The sequence below is a fragment of the Nipponia nippon genome, unplaced genomic scaffold (assembly GCF_047370975.1).
Source record: "Nipponia nippon isolate SJK-2023a ecotype South Korea unplaced genomic scaffold, ASM4737097v1 scaffold_2, whole genome shotgun sequence".
NCBI classification, from domain to species: domain Eukaryota; kingdom Metazoa; phylum Chordata; class Aves; order Pelecaniformes; family Threskiornithidae; genus Nipponia; species Nipponia nippon.
This window is the reverse complement of record NW_028262336.1, coordinates 41,455,959-41,472,476: the sequence shown is the minus strand read 5'-3', so window position 1 is coordinate 41,472,476 and position 16,518 is coordinate 41,455,959. Positions and strand designations below refer to the sequence as shown.

At 39.1% G+C, this 16,518-nt stretch overlaps 1 protein-coding gene across 10 annotated transcripts in view; it reads right to left on the bottom strand.

Moving 5' to 3' along the window:
• DMD (dystrophin) overlaps nt 1–16,518 on the bottom strand; it is a 1,304,666-nt gene that overhangs the window by 17,578 nt on the left and 1,270,570 nt on the right. For all 10 annotated transcript variants that reach the window (XM_087759563.1, XM_087759562.1, XM_087759568.1 and 7 more), the window contains 5 exons: nt 15,654–15,719; nt 14,261–14,326; nt 10,903–11,061; nt 2,502–2,745; nt 2,025–2,148 (listed from right to left, as the gene is read on the bottom strand). In XM_087759563.1, the coding sequence (XP_087615689.1) occupies nt 2,025–2,148; nt 2,502–2,745; nt 10,903–11,061; nt 14,261–14,326; nt 15,654–15,719 (659 nt within the window). The remainder of the gene's footprint in view (nt 1–2,024; nt 2,149–2,501; nt 2,746–10,902; nt 11,062–14,260; nt 14,327–15,653; nt 15,720–16,518) is intronic.

The window sequence follows — 16,518 nt, the reverse complement described above, 5'->3', positions numbered from 1 at the left end:
GTTGCTGCTTTTACCAAATGGCTGGACAACACTGCTGGTGGAAAACCTTTTACAGTAATCTCTCCTCGAGAAAGCAGAGAGACAGAGAAGTACAGTGGGTCTACATTCAAATTAAAAAACACTAAGGTCTCCTTTCAAAAAGAAAAATATATAAAAGCTACCACTATATTACCTCTTTGCCTGAGAGAGCTAGAGATCCTCAGTGTTTTCTTGAAAATGGTGACTCCCTCATTACTGGGTGCATGCCTGCTACATGGGAGCATTATTTACAACACCCCTCTGGCTCCCTTCACAATTCAAGAGTATTTTAATTTCCGCTTCAGAAAACTCTCAGGCTAGCAAGCAAAGCTTTCAGGTGTGAAAGGAGACTCGACAAACTAAATTAGTTGCTCATTGTTAGCTCAGTTAGTAATTCTTTTTATAAGCTCTGCTCCATGCTGCCAACAGTGTTGCTTTGCCGAGTCTCAACACGATCATACTGATAATGATTCAACATCTCACTGTCCTTCCACGTATTGGCTCAATCGAACAAACAAAAAACCGCAATTCATGTCTACATATTTGCTTGAAATAAGTTTTAGCAGTTCATATGACTATATGCATGTTAAATAATTAATTTCAGTCTCACGAGTTAAATGGGAATAATTTTATATAGAGTCAAATGAAAAGAAGTGCCTTATTGTATGTTGTCCTACTAAACAATAAAATATGAAACTACAAGACTTTTAATAAAATGGCTGGGAACCACCGTCTTCCAATCTTTTCTTGTGTATTTTAATTAACATATTTTATGTGATGAAATTCATGCCATTTCTTCAGAAAGCCATGAAAATTACTCCACTGATACATTTTGTCTACTCTGTTGCAAAATATGTACTCACTAGTAACACGATGAAAGAAAGATCCAAATGAAATTGCTGTTACCTGTGACTGTACTCTCACCCCCAGGATTTAACTTAAGCATTCTAAAGGTAAAATTTATTTCACATTTTTTGTTGTAGGGCATACAGAACTCGTCTTGTTTGATAATGGCACAAACTGACGTTATTGCCTACGCTCAGGGTGGAAGAAAAACCCCCTGAACAAGCTCTATCTCCCACCACGATGGCACTTCAGACAAAGCAGAATGTCTCCTCCCGTTCAGTTTCTCACTGTCATTGACTCTTTCACTAACCGCAGTGAAGAGAAATACTCTCACTTAAGCCTCTCGCTCTCCCCCAAAGCCTCTCTCTAATATACGCTAAATAAATTTATGTGTATGAAGCTGAATATTATCACCAGACTTCAAATATTATCTTGTTGAAGTAATTTAAGTACATTTGCTTAAAGATGCTGCAACGGTTGATTGCTTTTTTACTAGCAGAAAATCCTTTCTACTTGGTAATAAATACTTACTAATTATAGGAAATTAGGAAAATGCTAGAGAGAAGTTACTAAAAGTACCAAAATAATAATAATTCCAGCCTCTAGCTACAGAATATTATTACTCAACCTTACTTCACAACTGATATGATGTTCATTATCACATCTGATGTGATATGTAGAAAAGACACTAGATGAGCACTGCCTATGAGTGACAGCTCAATCCTACTGATTGAGTCATGACATATTAAAAATAAGATCACATCATTTAACATAGGGATGATTAATTACATATTTAATCTCTTAGCCATAATTAATACTGTCTACATTTAAATCAGCCATGTCATGCTTAATAGCTGAAAGTCAGTTTGAATAAAATAGATTTTTAGTGATATTTGTTTTCAGAAGTCAAGCCCTGGCTGAGCTTTGTGTTTAATGTCAAAATACCCATGCTAACTGTATGCATCATGATCAACACCAAACCCCTGAACCATAATGAAGATGTAAACAGCCAGATGACATCAAAGGCCACTGCAAACGTCTACTTCATTCTCATTTGAACTAAACAGAAGAGCAGAGTATTTTCCATCTTTCAGGATTTTTTTTCCTGGAAAATGGGACTATAACTATTTTTTATGACAATCTGAACTCCGTTATCTTACCCATGGTTTCTGAAGTCTGGCTGCCAACTACACGAAGAAGCATTGGCTGACTGCTGTCTGACCTCTGCAAAGAGGTAGAAGGAGACGACAGTGTTGTACCATTCACTTTGGCATCTGCTTGCGGCTGAATATTGAAGAAAAAAAGAAGAGATTGTTACTAACAGCTCAGTACAGTTGCACAAATCTTTATATCTCTGTATTTTTTTATTTATTCCATGAATACCTACAATTTTCTGTCTGTTTTTAAGTAAATACATCCATGCAAACACTGGATTTGAATTCTGAATAAAACAAGGAAGACGACTAAATAAGAACACTGAAAATTGATTTCACCTTCTCGCTTGCAGCCTGTAGAACAATTTCATCTTTTTCTCTGACTACCCTCTACAGATAGGAATTCTCAGTCTGTTGTCGTTATTGATAACGCTTCACACCCTGTTTGGAAGATGACTCTAGAAGAGAGGCCTGAGGACTCACCTGCTCCAGCAGCTGCCTCAGCCTGTGCAGCTGCGACTCCAGCTGTTTGTTGTGATCCTCCAGTATCTGCATCCTGGCCTCCAGGCGGCCCTTGTGCTGGCGAAGCAACTTGGCTTCTGCAATGAGCTCAGCATCCCGGGGGCTTTGCGGAGAAACCGGCATCATCTCCGGTGGGGATGGCAGTGGAGACAGTCCTTTGTGGTCATGCTGTTGCTTCAAACGGTCATACTCTGCCTGCAAGTTTCTGTTGAGAAGTAAGAAGGAGGTAATACAAAGCCGAATAGGCAGTGCAGGCTACCCTCTGCGTGGGGCAGTGAGAAGGCACTTCTTCTCGTCTGATGTGATGTACCTGACTGCTGGGGGGCAGAGGCTCACCTGCACCATCTGCCTTTCATTCCGCTGAATCCATGTGAGTGTAGGCTTACACCTCGCAGATTTGCACGGAGCTGATATTATAGGGACCTGTGATACAAGCATTGCCTAAAGGCTCTCTGCGTCACCAGAAGTCACAATTAATTCCCTTCCAGGGCACGCGATGCAGAAGGCTGGCTGGGCTCCAGACACCCTCCCGAAGCCTGGGTACAGTCTGTCCTGAGCTCAGCCCTCCCTCGGCTTCCTGCGTTTTATCCTTCCTAGCAGAAGTCGGACTGCCTGTTCGCTTCCATGCATGAATACACTCGAGGAGTAATTAGTGCTAAAAGAGGACTTTGAGTGATCAAAGCACTTTACAAACACTAATCAAAGCGGACGCCACCTGGCTAGCCTATCTGTTTTATAGATGAGAAAGCTAAGACAGAAAGGCGGCCCAAAAAGTCGGAGCAAAACACAGAACTCAAGAGTTCATTTGCAACTCCGCTGTCGTCAGTCAGGTCACATCATCCTCCTCTCTTCATACTTGCAACTGCATTTCCAGCCTAGCTCTAAAATTACTAACCCAAGGTGAGGAAAAGACAAATTAGTGAGCTAATCTGGTAAACTACACTGCACTAACTTTTGGGGCTGTAATTTCCATCTTCATTTGGACTGCCCTTTCTAGAGTGTTGCAGTCTACTCTAACTTTATGACACTGCTAAGCCTGTTCTTTTATTCCAGTTTTACTCCAGGAAAACACTCCATAGTTTAATATGATCTATAGTGGCCCACATGAAAAAATATCCACCAAGCAGGAAGACCACAGAAGCTAAGAAACTGAAACCTTGTTAGGGATAACACAGACCAAAACTGCAAAAATAGTAACTTGTAACAGAAACTTTGTAGACAAGGGAGGCCTAATAAACTGCACTGGGATTTTGTTGCTATGATGTTCCTTTACAGCTTCCCAGAGGGGGGGAAAAGTGGCTCGACACCCTGGTAACTGCTTACTCATCACAAGCAGTGACCCAGATTTTATTTTTTCCAACTCGCTCTTATTTGAGGTTGTGAGAACAGGCACTTTTTGCCAGTTCTGCCTGCAAATCACAATACACACTGACAGTTTGCTCTGGAGGCTTAATAGCACCTCAGAAACCTCCCAACAAACTTTATTAAGCTCTGAAACACTTCTGAAGGTAGGTTATTGTGACCAAAACAAGAACTAGAACAGCATGCATCATTTCACATGGATAAGGAGGCAATGCCAAGGACAAGGACAGGCTACTGACCGTTCTTCAAAGGTACTTGTGCCCCTCAGCAGCTGCATGATGCACACGTCCTAGCCTGGGACTGTAGCACCCCCCCCACCCCCCCACCCCACCCCCCCGAACACGATCCCTAAGGGATGTCTGACCCACATGATCCCTCCTCTGCAGAAGCTTTGAAAGGTTAAAAAAAGTCATTGATCATTCTTAACTTCAGGTTGTCCCAAAATTCAAGATTTCTTTCTTTAAAACACACACAAAGAGGGGAGGCTACGGAGAGTTTTTTTTCAAAGAAAGTTTTTTGTTTTAATGAAATACAGAGTTTCAAGTCCATGAAAATTATCTGGAAAAGAGAAAGAAGGGCTACAGTGGGTGTTGCCTTCCACATGACTTAATGTCTTCTGATACTTCTAGCTGAACGAACTGGTGAATAATTTATAAAAATACAAAAGGGAATAGGAACGAGCATGACAACAGTATCACACATGGTCTTATTGCAGACTAAAGTTTATACAGGATTGATCATTAAGCTTGTTTTTCACAAAGTCTGCAGATAGCGGCTATTGCTACCCTGTGAGGAATTTCCCAGATGTACGATACAGGCAATACTCTACCAACAGCAGACTCAAAACTTTGAAGTGCTGTAAAGCGAAAGATAAAATATCACCCTAAGGGAAAATAAATAAATGCACTTGCTCACACTTACAATGTAATCAGGTACCTTGCTACAAAGAAATCTACAATTATTGCCTCAACTATCAATATAGAGAAGTCCTTCCAGTAACTATGGCACTGAAAAACAAGTGAGGACCAGGGAGTAATTCAGATAAAAATTCATGTCTGATACAATATAGTTAAAAACTCTTTCTGAAAGCCTACAGAAAAAAAAAAATTTGTAAAGGATACTGCATATTATCCAAGCAGAAATATTTCTGAATTTGTGAGTTCTGTAATTAAATGCAGTAATATGGTTGGTACAAAGGCATGTTGTTTTGAAGGATGCATGTGAGTTTGCCCAGAGCACCCATGTCACTCTGTTTTCCAGCTGCACCTTTTCAGTCCAGCTGCAGAGTCCTTAGTCCGGGGGATTAAGACTCATCACAGCAACCTCCTTCAGAGCCGTAAGAGTGATGCGGAGTGCAGACGATCAATAATATCATAATAATTGGGATCTAACACACAGGAACAAAGATCTGTATTAACATAGGGGGAAAAAGCTGAAAAGTAAAAAAGAAAGGATTTGAATGCTGCTGTAAGAATATCCTTAGAATAGGAGAGAGCAATCTGCTCTTATTCCTACCTCTGGAATAGTTTTAAGCTGTGCAGTGAAAAAGGATTGCTGCTGCAAGCCAGGAGTCCAAGGCACTGCCCACAGCCCTCGGAGTACAGCCTCTGTGTCCCAAGGAAGAAAGGTGCTCTCTGACATTTTCAGCATAAAATGGGAAGTAAGAGAAAGGGGATAAAAGCATAATCCTCTAAACGAATGGGACTGAGCAAGCACAGGCAGTACTGGGACACCCAGCCTCCCTCCACCATAGCTCAGGCTGGGTGACTTTTACATCTGGCTGTCACAAACAAACAAGCTGCTGCATCTTCTGATCACTGGGAAAATATATTCTACTTCAGTAAGAGAAATATTCAAAGAAAACCCCATATATTCTATTTACTATGCTTGCACCTCTTTGAAGCATTCATGAAGAAAAATAACAGAGGAAGCAAGCAATGTAACCCTGATTTATGCAACTGTAAAGAGCTGGGTAGTAAAGAGCTCATGAGCTATTAATCACATCTATCGCTGGCAGCATTAATTGCCTGGTGACGGAAATCCTAGTGGACTCCATTTGCTGAGTAGCCCTCTCAGAGGCAATTGAGAGTTTGTGAATTCATGTTATTTTTCATCTCCCTGCTTCGAATCAGTGATTTGAAGAAAGGGACAAAGCTGGTAACTGAACCACCTACCCCTGTCCCTCACTAGAGTGCCAGCATTTACTGATGATGCTTCACACTCAGAAGATCTAGTTCCACTTCTCCAGTGCCAAAATAAACACCAAAAGGAGCCACGGCATGTTTAGAAACGCATCACTTTCCCGCTATTGGCAACTATACAGAAGGAACTTATTTGAGGAGGCCATTCATCAGTCTTCAGATTTGAAGGAACACTATAGCTGCACGGAAACAGGGCAGCTTTGGGATTCGGGGTATTAGCGCTTCTCCAGTGGCACACAGCCCACTGCGCTCCCGGTGCAAGTCAGGGAAGCAAAGTAAAGGCAAATAGCTCTAGCTGGAGATCTCATTTACTAAGTTCTTGTTATAGCACATCTAGGAGCTGGGAGGAAAACAAGTGAACGTGAGAGAAGTCTCCCTTTTACAGAAGTATGTCAGTGATCTCAATTCAACTAAAATATTAAGAAATGTTCACTTTCTTTAGTCATTAAAATAGCAGGAAAGTATTTTAATTCTTTGCAAAAATTCCTGAGTCTCTGTCACTGCAAAACCTTATGCTTTCTATTTAATGCTAGTACAGTACATCCTAGTCAGTATAACCTATCCTACAGTATAACCTCTGTAATGTACCTCTGTAGATGGACACCAAAAATCTGTCTTTTCTGTTTCTGAAATATATTTACTCTTAAGGAAATTTCAAAATGTTTTGAGGACAGTTTTATAATTGGGTTTTTCTCTTATATTGCAATATAGTAATAGTGCCTTCCATAGCAAGATTACTTTATGTCTATTGAACACATAAGAAATGGTCTTATCACAATATTCCATGTGATGTAAAACTGAGCATGAGTCTGAAGGCCTAATACTCAAATGGAACATTTTCACCAATTGAAAATATTCTCTAAAATGCTCACATTTTAGCAAATATAAATTATTTAACAGTGAAATTTTAGCCATAAATTATTTAATGAAGTCATATTTGCAAGCCACAAAAGCAGCGAGGTCTTGAAATGCTAGCAGATAAATAATGAATATCTAACAAAAGGTCCTTGGAAATGAAAAAAACCCCAGTCAGAACTGTGTCACAGCTAGGTTAGTTTATAAGTCAGATAATACATTGCAGAAGAATTCAAAACAGGCAACAGATCTTTTTAAACTGTCCAAAAGCAAAACCTCAGAATTACAATTTCAAAGAGTCTTTTTCAGTTAAGTAACAAGTCAAGATGGAAATATTTGGAGACCAGAAACTGCAGTTAAAAACGAAATGGACGTCAGAATTCAATAAAGAGTTCAAAAGAGACGAAGAAAAGTCAAAACACAAAGGAAAAAAGAGAAGGGCTTTTTTAAAAAGCAGGAGACTGTGGAGAGCACAGGAATAAGAGAAATAACAGTGAAGTGTTTTGAATATTGTAGTATTGCTTCTTGTTGGTACTTGGTGCAGCTTTCCCCAAAACTGCTGAGAAGTGACTGCATGTGCTGACTCTTAATTGTAAAATAATACAAGATACAGCAGAGAGAGCTAAATCTTCATTGTCAAAAATCATCAGAAGTGCACGCAACAAAAGCTGGTCAACATGGGCAGGAAAAGACGACTGTTCATCTAACACTGCTAGCTGCCCAGCCGCTTGCCTTCCCAGGCATAAGCATCACGTCCAGCTCAGCACCGGCAAGGAGACGCGCTCTGGCCACAAGACCTGAAGTATTTACAATGGAAATTAAACAATCCAGGTGCTTTAAGGCTGGGCTGAGGACCGAGCGGTCACAACGTGATTTGCATCATGTTCAGCTCATTTCCAAGCAACAGATTCACTGAGTCTTCATGCTGCAGCAATAAACAACGTTTGCTCAGAGGGCATTTTTAGGATCAGCATGGGAAGGAATACATGTTCACCCACTGGACCTGGCTTCATACAAGGAATTAGGTCCCGGGTTGTTGACTACCTTTGGCAACAGCCAAAAAAGGTTTGCACAAACTCAGAGGAGAAAAACTAGAAAATAGAAATCTAAAGGGACAAGACTGTTTTTAAAGGTAGATAAGTTATATGAATGGCTCCTGACTGACCCTGTCTGAACGGCTTATTTTTCTAAACAGGAATCAGTGTTTCCTCCATAAAATCATAGTTATCTGGCTGTGACAAGCTATCAGGACAACAAGAACTTGTTCGCTTTTCAGCATCCACCTCACATTTTAAGTACAAGTTATTTATAGCCGTTTGCAGAGACGAAAGTCGTGATTTTGTCATAATCAATGAAAATCACAGCAGTGTGACCTCCACGCTGTCCTACAGAAATAGACCTCTCCGTCCCTGCTGCATTGAGACCTGAAGCATCCACAAAAGGTGAGGTTGCTTGTGGTGGCATCCCATCCGTAACTGTGCCTCCAGTAGTACAAATGAGAAAACAACAGGCTATAACCAAGCTTACAGTCTACAGCTCTTGTTTAATCCAGGATTGGCAAACTTCAAAACTGGTATTTTTAAGGTGTAATTCCTGTCAGAGATCTTTTAACGTACTATTCCTCATTAGTAGTTCTTATATTAAATAATGCTCATACTGAAACACAAGGCATAAACTCCGAAAAGGAATTTTTTAGCCTATTTAGCTAACTGCAGGTTATACTAATGTTCATATACCACATTTCTCATCTAAAACGAGGCTGCTTTAAAAGCCATCCTCCTTTCTGGTGGGCAGCTTATTTTGTATACAGACAGAAAAGCATTATGATTTTTTTGTCCTTCCTAGTACTGTTTAAAAAAGTAACACCCCTCCCCTGCAAACTAAGCTATTTTACTATCTGTACGGTACTAGTTACACAATATTTCTTAACTACAGAAGTCCTGTATGCAAACTATGATGGCTTACTTCAAAATACTGATTTTCCTCCACTTTGGAAAGTACTTGGGCTTTATGTACTACGTAGTAGGAAGTCTGAGGTTTGTTTCAAACAAAATCTCGCTGATGTTCGGAGAGCAAGAGCTTTGTTTGCTACAGCTTTCTGTCCAAAACACTTTCCTCATCCTTTACGCCTATTGATCCTCTACATTCTCCCAAATCCTCCTGAAAAAATGTTTTTGAACCTTCCTCTCTATTTCTCACTCTCCAGTTTATTATTATTTATATGTCTGCCAGACATTGTGCCAGCGTTTTTCATGCAGGCATAAACATAATCTCCAGGTGTTTTCTCTGCTACTAATTCCTCATAGAAAGCAGTTAGATTTTAGCAGTTCAATCTTCAACTTAACCTGGCCAGAAGATTGTGTATTCTGAACAGAGAGAGGGTGCAACACAACTGGAAACACGAGGGCATGAGAAAATAATGGCAGGTTAAAAAAAATAACTCTTACAGCAAAACACACCTTTAAAGAAAAAAGCATGTGTGAAACAAACTATTATTTAAATTAGTTGCCTCTGCCTCTGGAGATGTATAGAGATAAGTCTACAGAAAAATAAAAGCTGGTAGTTACAGACAACAGGCTCTTTCCTCTTCCTGGTTGAAGCATATTACTTATACAGAAAAACAGACTTAATCTGCAGAGCAGTAGCTGATGCACTTCCAGGAGGTAGATCTAAATCTTCCTCCTATTCTAGGTGACAAAATAGCTTATTTCAGGCTTCTCCATGCCAAAACCAACTCGAGCTGTTCTGCAAGTCAAGGCTCTGCTCTTTGTAAAGAAGTCCCAACCACAGTCTCACGGAGATGGTGGGGTGATGGAACCACTATAATTGATTAGTATCATCCAAAGAAGACTTATGCATGGAGACAAGATCTGACACTGTCAACTCTTGCATTATTTTCTTGGACATGCCTAAGGTAAATATTTACTGCATTAAACCCTCAATGTAAACAAAAGTACCTAGCTCTTAAGGAAGAAAGAAAAAAAGAGCATGAAAATGCCGATAGACTTTACCATGAAAGCGGAAGATAGCAGAAGGCAAGTAAAAACTTTTTTTTTTTTTTTTTTTTTAGATCTAAATGATTTCTATCTTACAGTCTAATTTTGGCAATTCACGGTTGCAATTATGAATCTGCTAGGGTCAATATCTACCAGTTCTTATGCTGATGGCCCAAGACTCCAGTGTATGATAGAAAGAGGACTGCAGTGTTGTGATGCTGCAAGAATGCAGTCAGGAAGTTTTTTGTGATGAAGATAACTTCACTTAAACTTGAAATTAAAAGTGGTAAATGATATTTGATATTGAAAGGCTAAAGAAATGGCAACAAATAACACCAAACAAACAGAAAGAGAAGAGGACCCAAGTTTTAACCACCATGAAAGAACTAATTTGTCTGATGAAAATGCAACTTTATAATTCATTTTATCCCTAAAAATGCTGTTAAAGTGAATTCCATCTAACTGTACAGAACAATTATTTCACAGATTCTTTACTTCAAATGAATTGAGGTCATTTCAAAACCTCATGTACCCCAGTGGCCAACCTTTTTCAGAAAAGCCTGTCTTTCCAAGAACTTCTGCCTGTCTTTTCCAGACAGAGGTGCAGAAATCTGCACACTCTTCCTTTTCGTAACAGCAAAATAAAGTAACACTAGCATGGAGCTCATTACTTTCATGGAAATAAAGGAAATGGTAGAACAGAGGGAAATATGAGACACAGCCATCAGATCTTGTCAGGGGTGGCACTATGAGTATTAGGTGACCCACATATGTCTTTGAAGCTTGCCATTTTGGAGGTTTTGTGAAAGAAACAGTGCTGACTCATCATTGCACTGGAAGTGGGAACGAGTTATGACAATATGATGTCAGCCTCATCACTTACAGAGAGCCTTCATTTGCCCCCGCAGTGCGGGCCTGAGGGCTGCGGCAGCTGGTGGCGTCACCCACCTGTTTTCCTCCTCCAGGTCCGCGAGGATTCTCTCCAGTTCCCCTCTTTCCTCACTCTCCAGAGAAATCAGGATCTGGGCAGGGCTCCGGGGCTGGCTCAGGGGGGACTCCTGGTTCAGACTTTGGCAGTAGTGCTGGATTAACAAGTGTTCATCATCACTGGAAAACAGAGGATAAAACAGGCTGTTCCCTTCCTCATTTTTAACTTTGCAGTGAATACGAGGAGATGATTCACTCCCAGTCTTTCATTTCTTACAAAGAGATTTGCTGAACTCTTTGTAATGAACAGCAGAGCAATGTACCTTCAAGCAAAATCTGCTGAACTATTTCACTTAGTCTCTGATAATTTTCCTTCTCTGCAGAGTCCACCTCTCTTACTCTCCACTTCTGCAGATACTTCAAGCCAAGTTTTGCCACAGCTGACAACCTCAGCTTTTCTCTTTTGCCTAACTTCAATTAGGAATTCGCTTAAGAAAAAATGCTGTCTGCTGCTGCCTGATCTGTGTTGTGGAAGGGTCATTCAAGCAAAGGCAAGGCATTTAATTTTACACCTACAAACTTTCCTTATGTAATAAAGGTGTCCTCTATCTATTTTTCTCTGTAAAATTGTAAATGAGGTGAAATAAAAAAATACTGACTTAATCTAATGAAATTACACTATTTTTCACTGAATGTTTTTTTTTTTTTTTAAATTCCAAGTGATGCACACTGTCAGAATACAAATATATTCTATTTAATACATATATATGATCTCTTTCTTTATTTCTGTTGGCCCCGAAGCTGTTCAGCATTTGAAACAGAAACATCTCTGGAAGAGAAAAGCAAATCCAATTCTGAAGACCTTGGCCACCTCCCAGAATTACATGGGTGTTTCAGGTGCTAAGGAGATGCATCCAGGCTCTAAGCTATGCAGCTCACACCAGCAATAACTGTGAGAAACCATGGAACGTTTCTCTTGACACCACAAGTCAAGGACAGAAAAAAATGACACTGCTGTTGGGAATCTTGTTTTTCTGGTAGTACTTACTTATAACAAAATAATTCAGTCTAGTTTTTTTCTGTTACGTTTGCAATCCAGAATTTAACAGGCATTTTGAATAGCTCTTATTGTTTAAAAATTAGAACTTTCCTTGTTTCCACTTTGTTCCTGAAAATGTTAATGATGCCATTTTATAGACTGCAGGAGTGCTAAAGCAATGTAGAGCACATTAACATTAGTTCATAAAAGGGAAACACTAATTTTTCACAACAGGCATCCTTTCCTTTTTTTAAACAAAATTTTAAAGGCTTGCCAGTTCCTCAATTTACACTTGTCATGAAACACTTCAACAGTGATTTCCTTCAAACAACTACTTTGCATTTATAAATATCCTTATGCATCTTAAGTGAATTAACAGTGAAAAAGTGGCATAACTATTGCAACATAAAGTCACTTTGCAAGAGGTACTCTTTTTGTGTGATTTTCAGCCTGCACATACTTTGTATATATAACTGCAGTGACACTACACATTGAAATGTTTTGTGGTATACATACACATTATCTCTTTATTTCCCTCCTTCCCTGTCTCCATCTATTGCTCTAATTGCAATTATAAGCCAAATAATCCAAAATCCGTAAGAATATCAACAAATAATACCTAAGCATAACCTGACAAATAAAACTGAAAGAATTACAGTTGCAAATTCATGGTGAGCTTTGATGTTGCTGCAATTTATATCTGGATCATATTTCTTCCAAATTTCAGAATGTACAGATTTATTCTCATTTTAATAGTACAAACTGAGTAACAAACTGGATACAGTGGTTAACTTACTAACTGAATCATATTAATACAACTTTCAATTAACCAAAGACTGAATTGAACAGTAAGACCAAAGTATAATACAAAAGATACTGCTTACGTATGATTTTGCAGCTTAGGACACTGAAGTATTATTAGTGGGGACAACGTGAAACTCCATATATAATAGCATTACTGCTATCCATAACAACACAAAACTGACATACAACTTGGAAACAAAGTTTTCATTAACTGTGTGAAACTATACTGACATTGCGTATGTATTAGTTTTGAGGTGTCATTTTAACTTTCTCCTTTTTGAACCAGTATATTAAAACAACGTACTTGGTTGTACAGGGGATTTTATTTCGAAGATGGTAGGTAACAATCTTACCAAGTCAAAAGAGAAACTATTTCGAAACAAAGAAACAGCTTTATTACTATCCAAGAACATCTCACAGGCTCACAACCAACCTTATAAAATACTAATGATTTAGAATCTCAATTTAAGTGAATGAAAACTGGCCAGAGTACTGTGCTTTAAAGGAATGCTATAAATTTAATAAAATGAAGATTCTGTCAGAATTTTCAAAAAAATCCACCCCTTAACCGGTGGTAAGGATGAGATTATGTAGAGTAGAAAAAAACACTTTCAGAAAACTTGGGATTTGAGTTTTTTCATATTTGATTGATTTAGAATCTGTGCTATGGCTTCTCCTACACAGTTAATTAACTAAGACCAAATTTTCAAGCACAACAATGACTTCTGGGCTTCTATCCTGTTTTCAGAAACATTACTCACAGTTAGTTTTCTAATTCTATGTCCTTTCATTCAGAGAATAAAGAAGATCAAGAAAATCATGAGAGAGGAGAAACATATTATCGTGTTAGAAAACCACAAAAAGGTCTCGGTGTGACATCGGATTGAACTACTTTTTAAAAATTGAAACTTTTATTTATGACTTTATATTTAAAGTCGTACAATGAATGCTTGTCAGTGATCTGTCCAAGTTTACTACTTCTAATATTTCACAGTGAGGATGAGTGCCTCCTTGATTACACTTGCAACTTATTTCAGGTATTTGTAAACCAAAGATTTCTGTTCAGCCCCACTAACCTTTTGATGACGCTTTACCGACAAAAACATTTTCTAGCTTACGGCAATTTAACCATGTTAAACTTAAGACAACCAGCTTGCAGTTCAGATAGAAGGATTATCTTTTTATCTTTGTCCTTAAACCACATCAGATGATGAGCATTTTCTCCAAGTAATATAGGAACTACTTGCTGAATAAATCAGTAATTTTTTGGAAGAAATCAGTAATTTTAATTTTGAAGGTACCAATCATCTGTTGCATACATTTTTTTTATTAAGCTATAATCCATAAATCTGGACGCTATGATATAAATTGAAAGAACATGAGTTCATCATTGAATAGAACCAGATGTGGCACATGGCCATGCAAATTCAGCACTACAGAATTTCATTACAAGTTATGAACCTTCACAAGAAAATACGCATCAAAAATATTAAAACAGCCAAAACAAAAATATTAAACAGTGTAAATATTACTTACATGCTCTCATTAGGTGAAATACTGTCATTTAGATAAGAACCATTAGTGTTCTCCATTTCTGCTAGCCTGTGGAAAAATAAACAAGACTCATTAAAATCAATTGTTTTCCAGAAACTTTATTTGCTCTAACATTCCTGAAAGAATTAAAGACCGTGATGTTTTTGATCAATTTGAAATTCAAATTAATATACACTCACTGTTGATTACCAAAAAGTTTTGCAATAAGCTATCGCAAAGGCTTGTTTATTTGTTACAATGACCTGGCTAAGCTCACTTCTAAGTTTTCAACCCTTTCTCTGAGGTTATATTCCACTCCTCATGATTAATTAATTCCACAATCAAAGAAAGGCCTTAAGATGCCAGGGGATTACACAAATTGCTTTGTACCTGGCAATGTCATCATCAGAACTGTAATGATCATTCATTTCTCATTGGTTTTTAACACTCAGCCCCTCCTAAACGTCCTGCGTAATTCAGAAATACTTCTCCTGATCAAGTGATTTTGCTGGAGAGAAAGAGGAGGTGGGAATAACTATTTTTCATTACCTTAGCCCTTGCAAATTTGCTCGCCTGGTGGAAAAACATTTTCATATTTGTGCAATTAACTCACTTTTTGATTCTTAAGAGCAGTATGAAAGCAGACAAGTGAACTAAAGCAGGGATATATCACTATTTTAATCCTCCAAATCAAGGAAAAATCCTGTTTGTGATATTCCACAAAGTAAATTACTTAACGGCTCTTGAGATTCACATAGAGTTTGGAGGTTTCTGCTCTTCTGATTTGTACAATTACACCAGAGTCCGTATTAAAAACAAAACCTCATGTAGAATCATAGAATCACAGAATGGTTTGGGTTGGAAGGGACCTTTAGAGATCATCTAGACCAACCCCCTCTGCAATGAGCAGAGACATCTTCAATGAGATCAGGTTGCTCAGAGCCCTGTCCAACCTGACTCTGAACGTTTCCAGGGATGGGGCACCTACCACCTCTCTGGGCAACCTCTTCCAGTGTTTCACCACCTTCATTGTAAAAAATTTCTTCCTTGCATCTAGTCTGAATCAACCCTCTTTTAGTTTAAAACCGTTACCCCTTGTCCTATCGCTATTGGCCCTGCTAAAAAGCCAGTAACCTGAGTGCACAGCTTAATGAAGACCCCACAGGACCTGAAGGCCACTTCTGAACACACAGGTGCTCTGGCATGCAAGTTAGTTGACAGGCTGGTTAGTAGCAACCATGGGCAATGCTCTGCATCCCAGAGCCTGGAAAGCAAAACCCCAAACCCTATGTTTCTTTAAGGAGTGCTCAGGTAGCAGCTAGCCTTTGGGATTTTTTTTTTTTTTTTAAATGATTGTTTAGAGAAAGATCTGCCTAACGTCCAGCTGGTCTCATACCTGCTAGCATAATGTTCAATGCGTGAATGAGTATCATCGTGTGAAAGCTGAGGGGACGAGGCAGGCCTATAAGGCAGAAAACACTGATTAATCACAAACAATACCCCTTTAAAAGTAGAAAAACACTTAGCTATGCCTATACCCTCACATCTCCATGCCTTATGCTTACGCTATGTTTGATAAACAGCACGTTATAACTCCAGGCGCTGTGTGTGCCTCCTCAAGCCATCGGTGCAATGTTTTGTGGTACCACACTGGGGATTTTGACCATTTTGCAATCCGTCTGTTGCAATGACTCTTCTTCACACCAATTTCCGAAGAACCCTCTTCCAAAGGATTTATGGATGAGCTTTCGCTCCGGTTTTCCCTTCACACCTGCCTCCTTCATTGGTAATTCTGTTTCACACACAGCCTGTGCCAGCTGTGAAAGCCCTGCTGGGAACCTCTCCTCTGCCTCCCGCTCTGCTCCAGTGCCTGCTTCCAGCACATCCCACTTAAAAGAGCCTTTAAGGACTACTCCATGAGCAACTAGAAATAAATACAAGAAACATAAAATGTCTGAAACGAGCCTTTAATAACACACTGCAGAAACTGATGATTTTGCCTAGCGTCTTTCCAGAGTTGTAATCTGAACTGTAGATCAGTGTGTTATACAGGAGGAAACTGTCAACTATTTTGGGTTTTCTGCCTGGCAAATCAGATGGTATCAAACTTTTTTGTGGATGAGAACAATTCATGGGACTTCTCATGAGCTAGAGTATTGTTTCTTACAGCCTCAACTCTGGAAAACGTCACCATTGAATTATGTTGCCCATGCAGCTCAGAGAGCACCCTTTGCTGCCATGTGGGATTTTGCCAATCTACA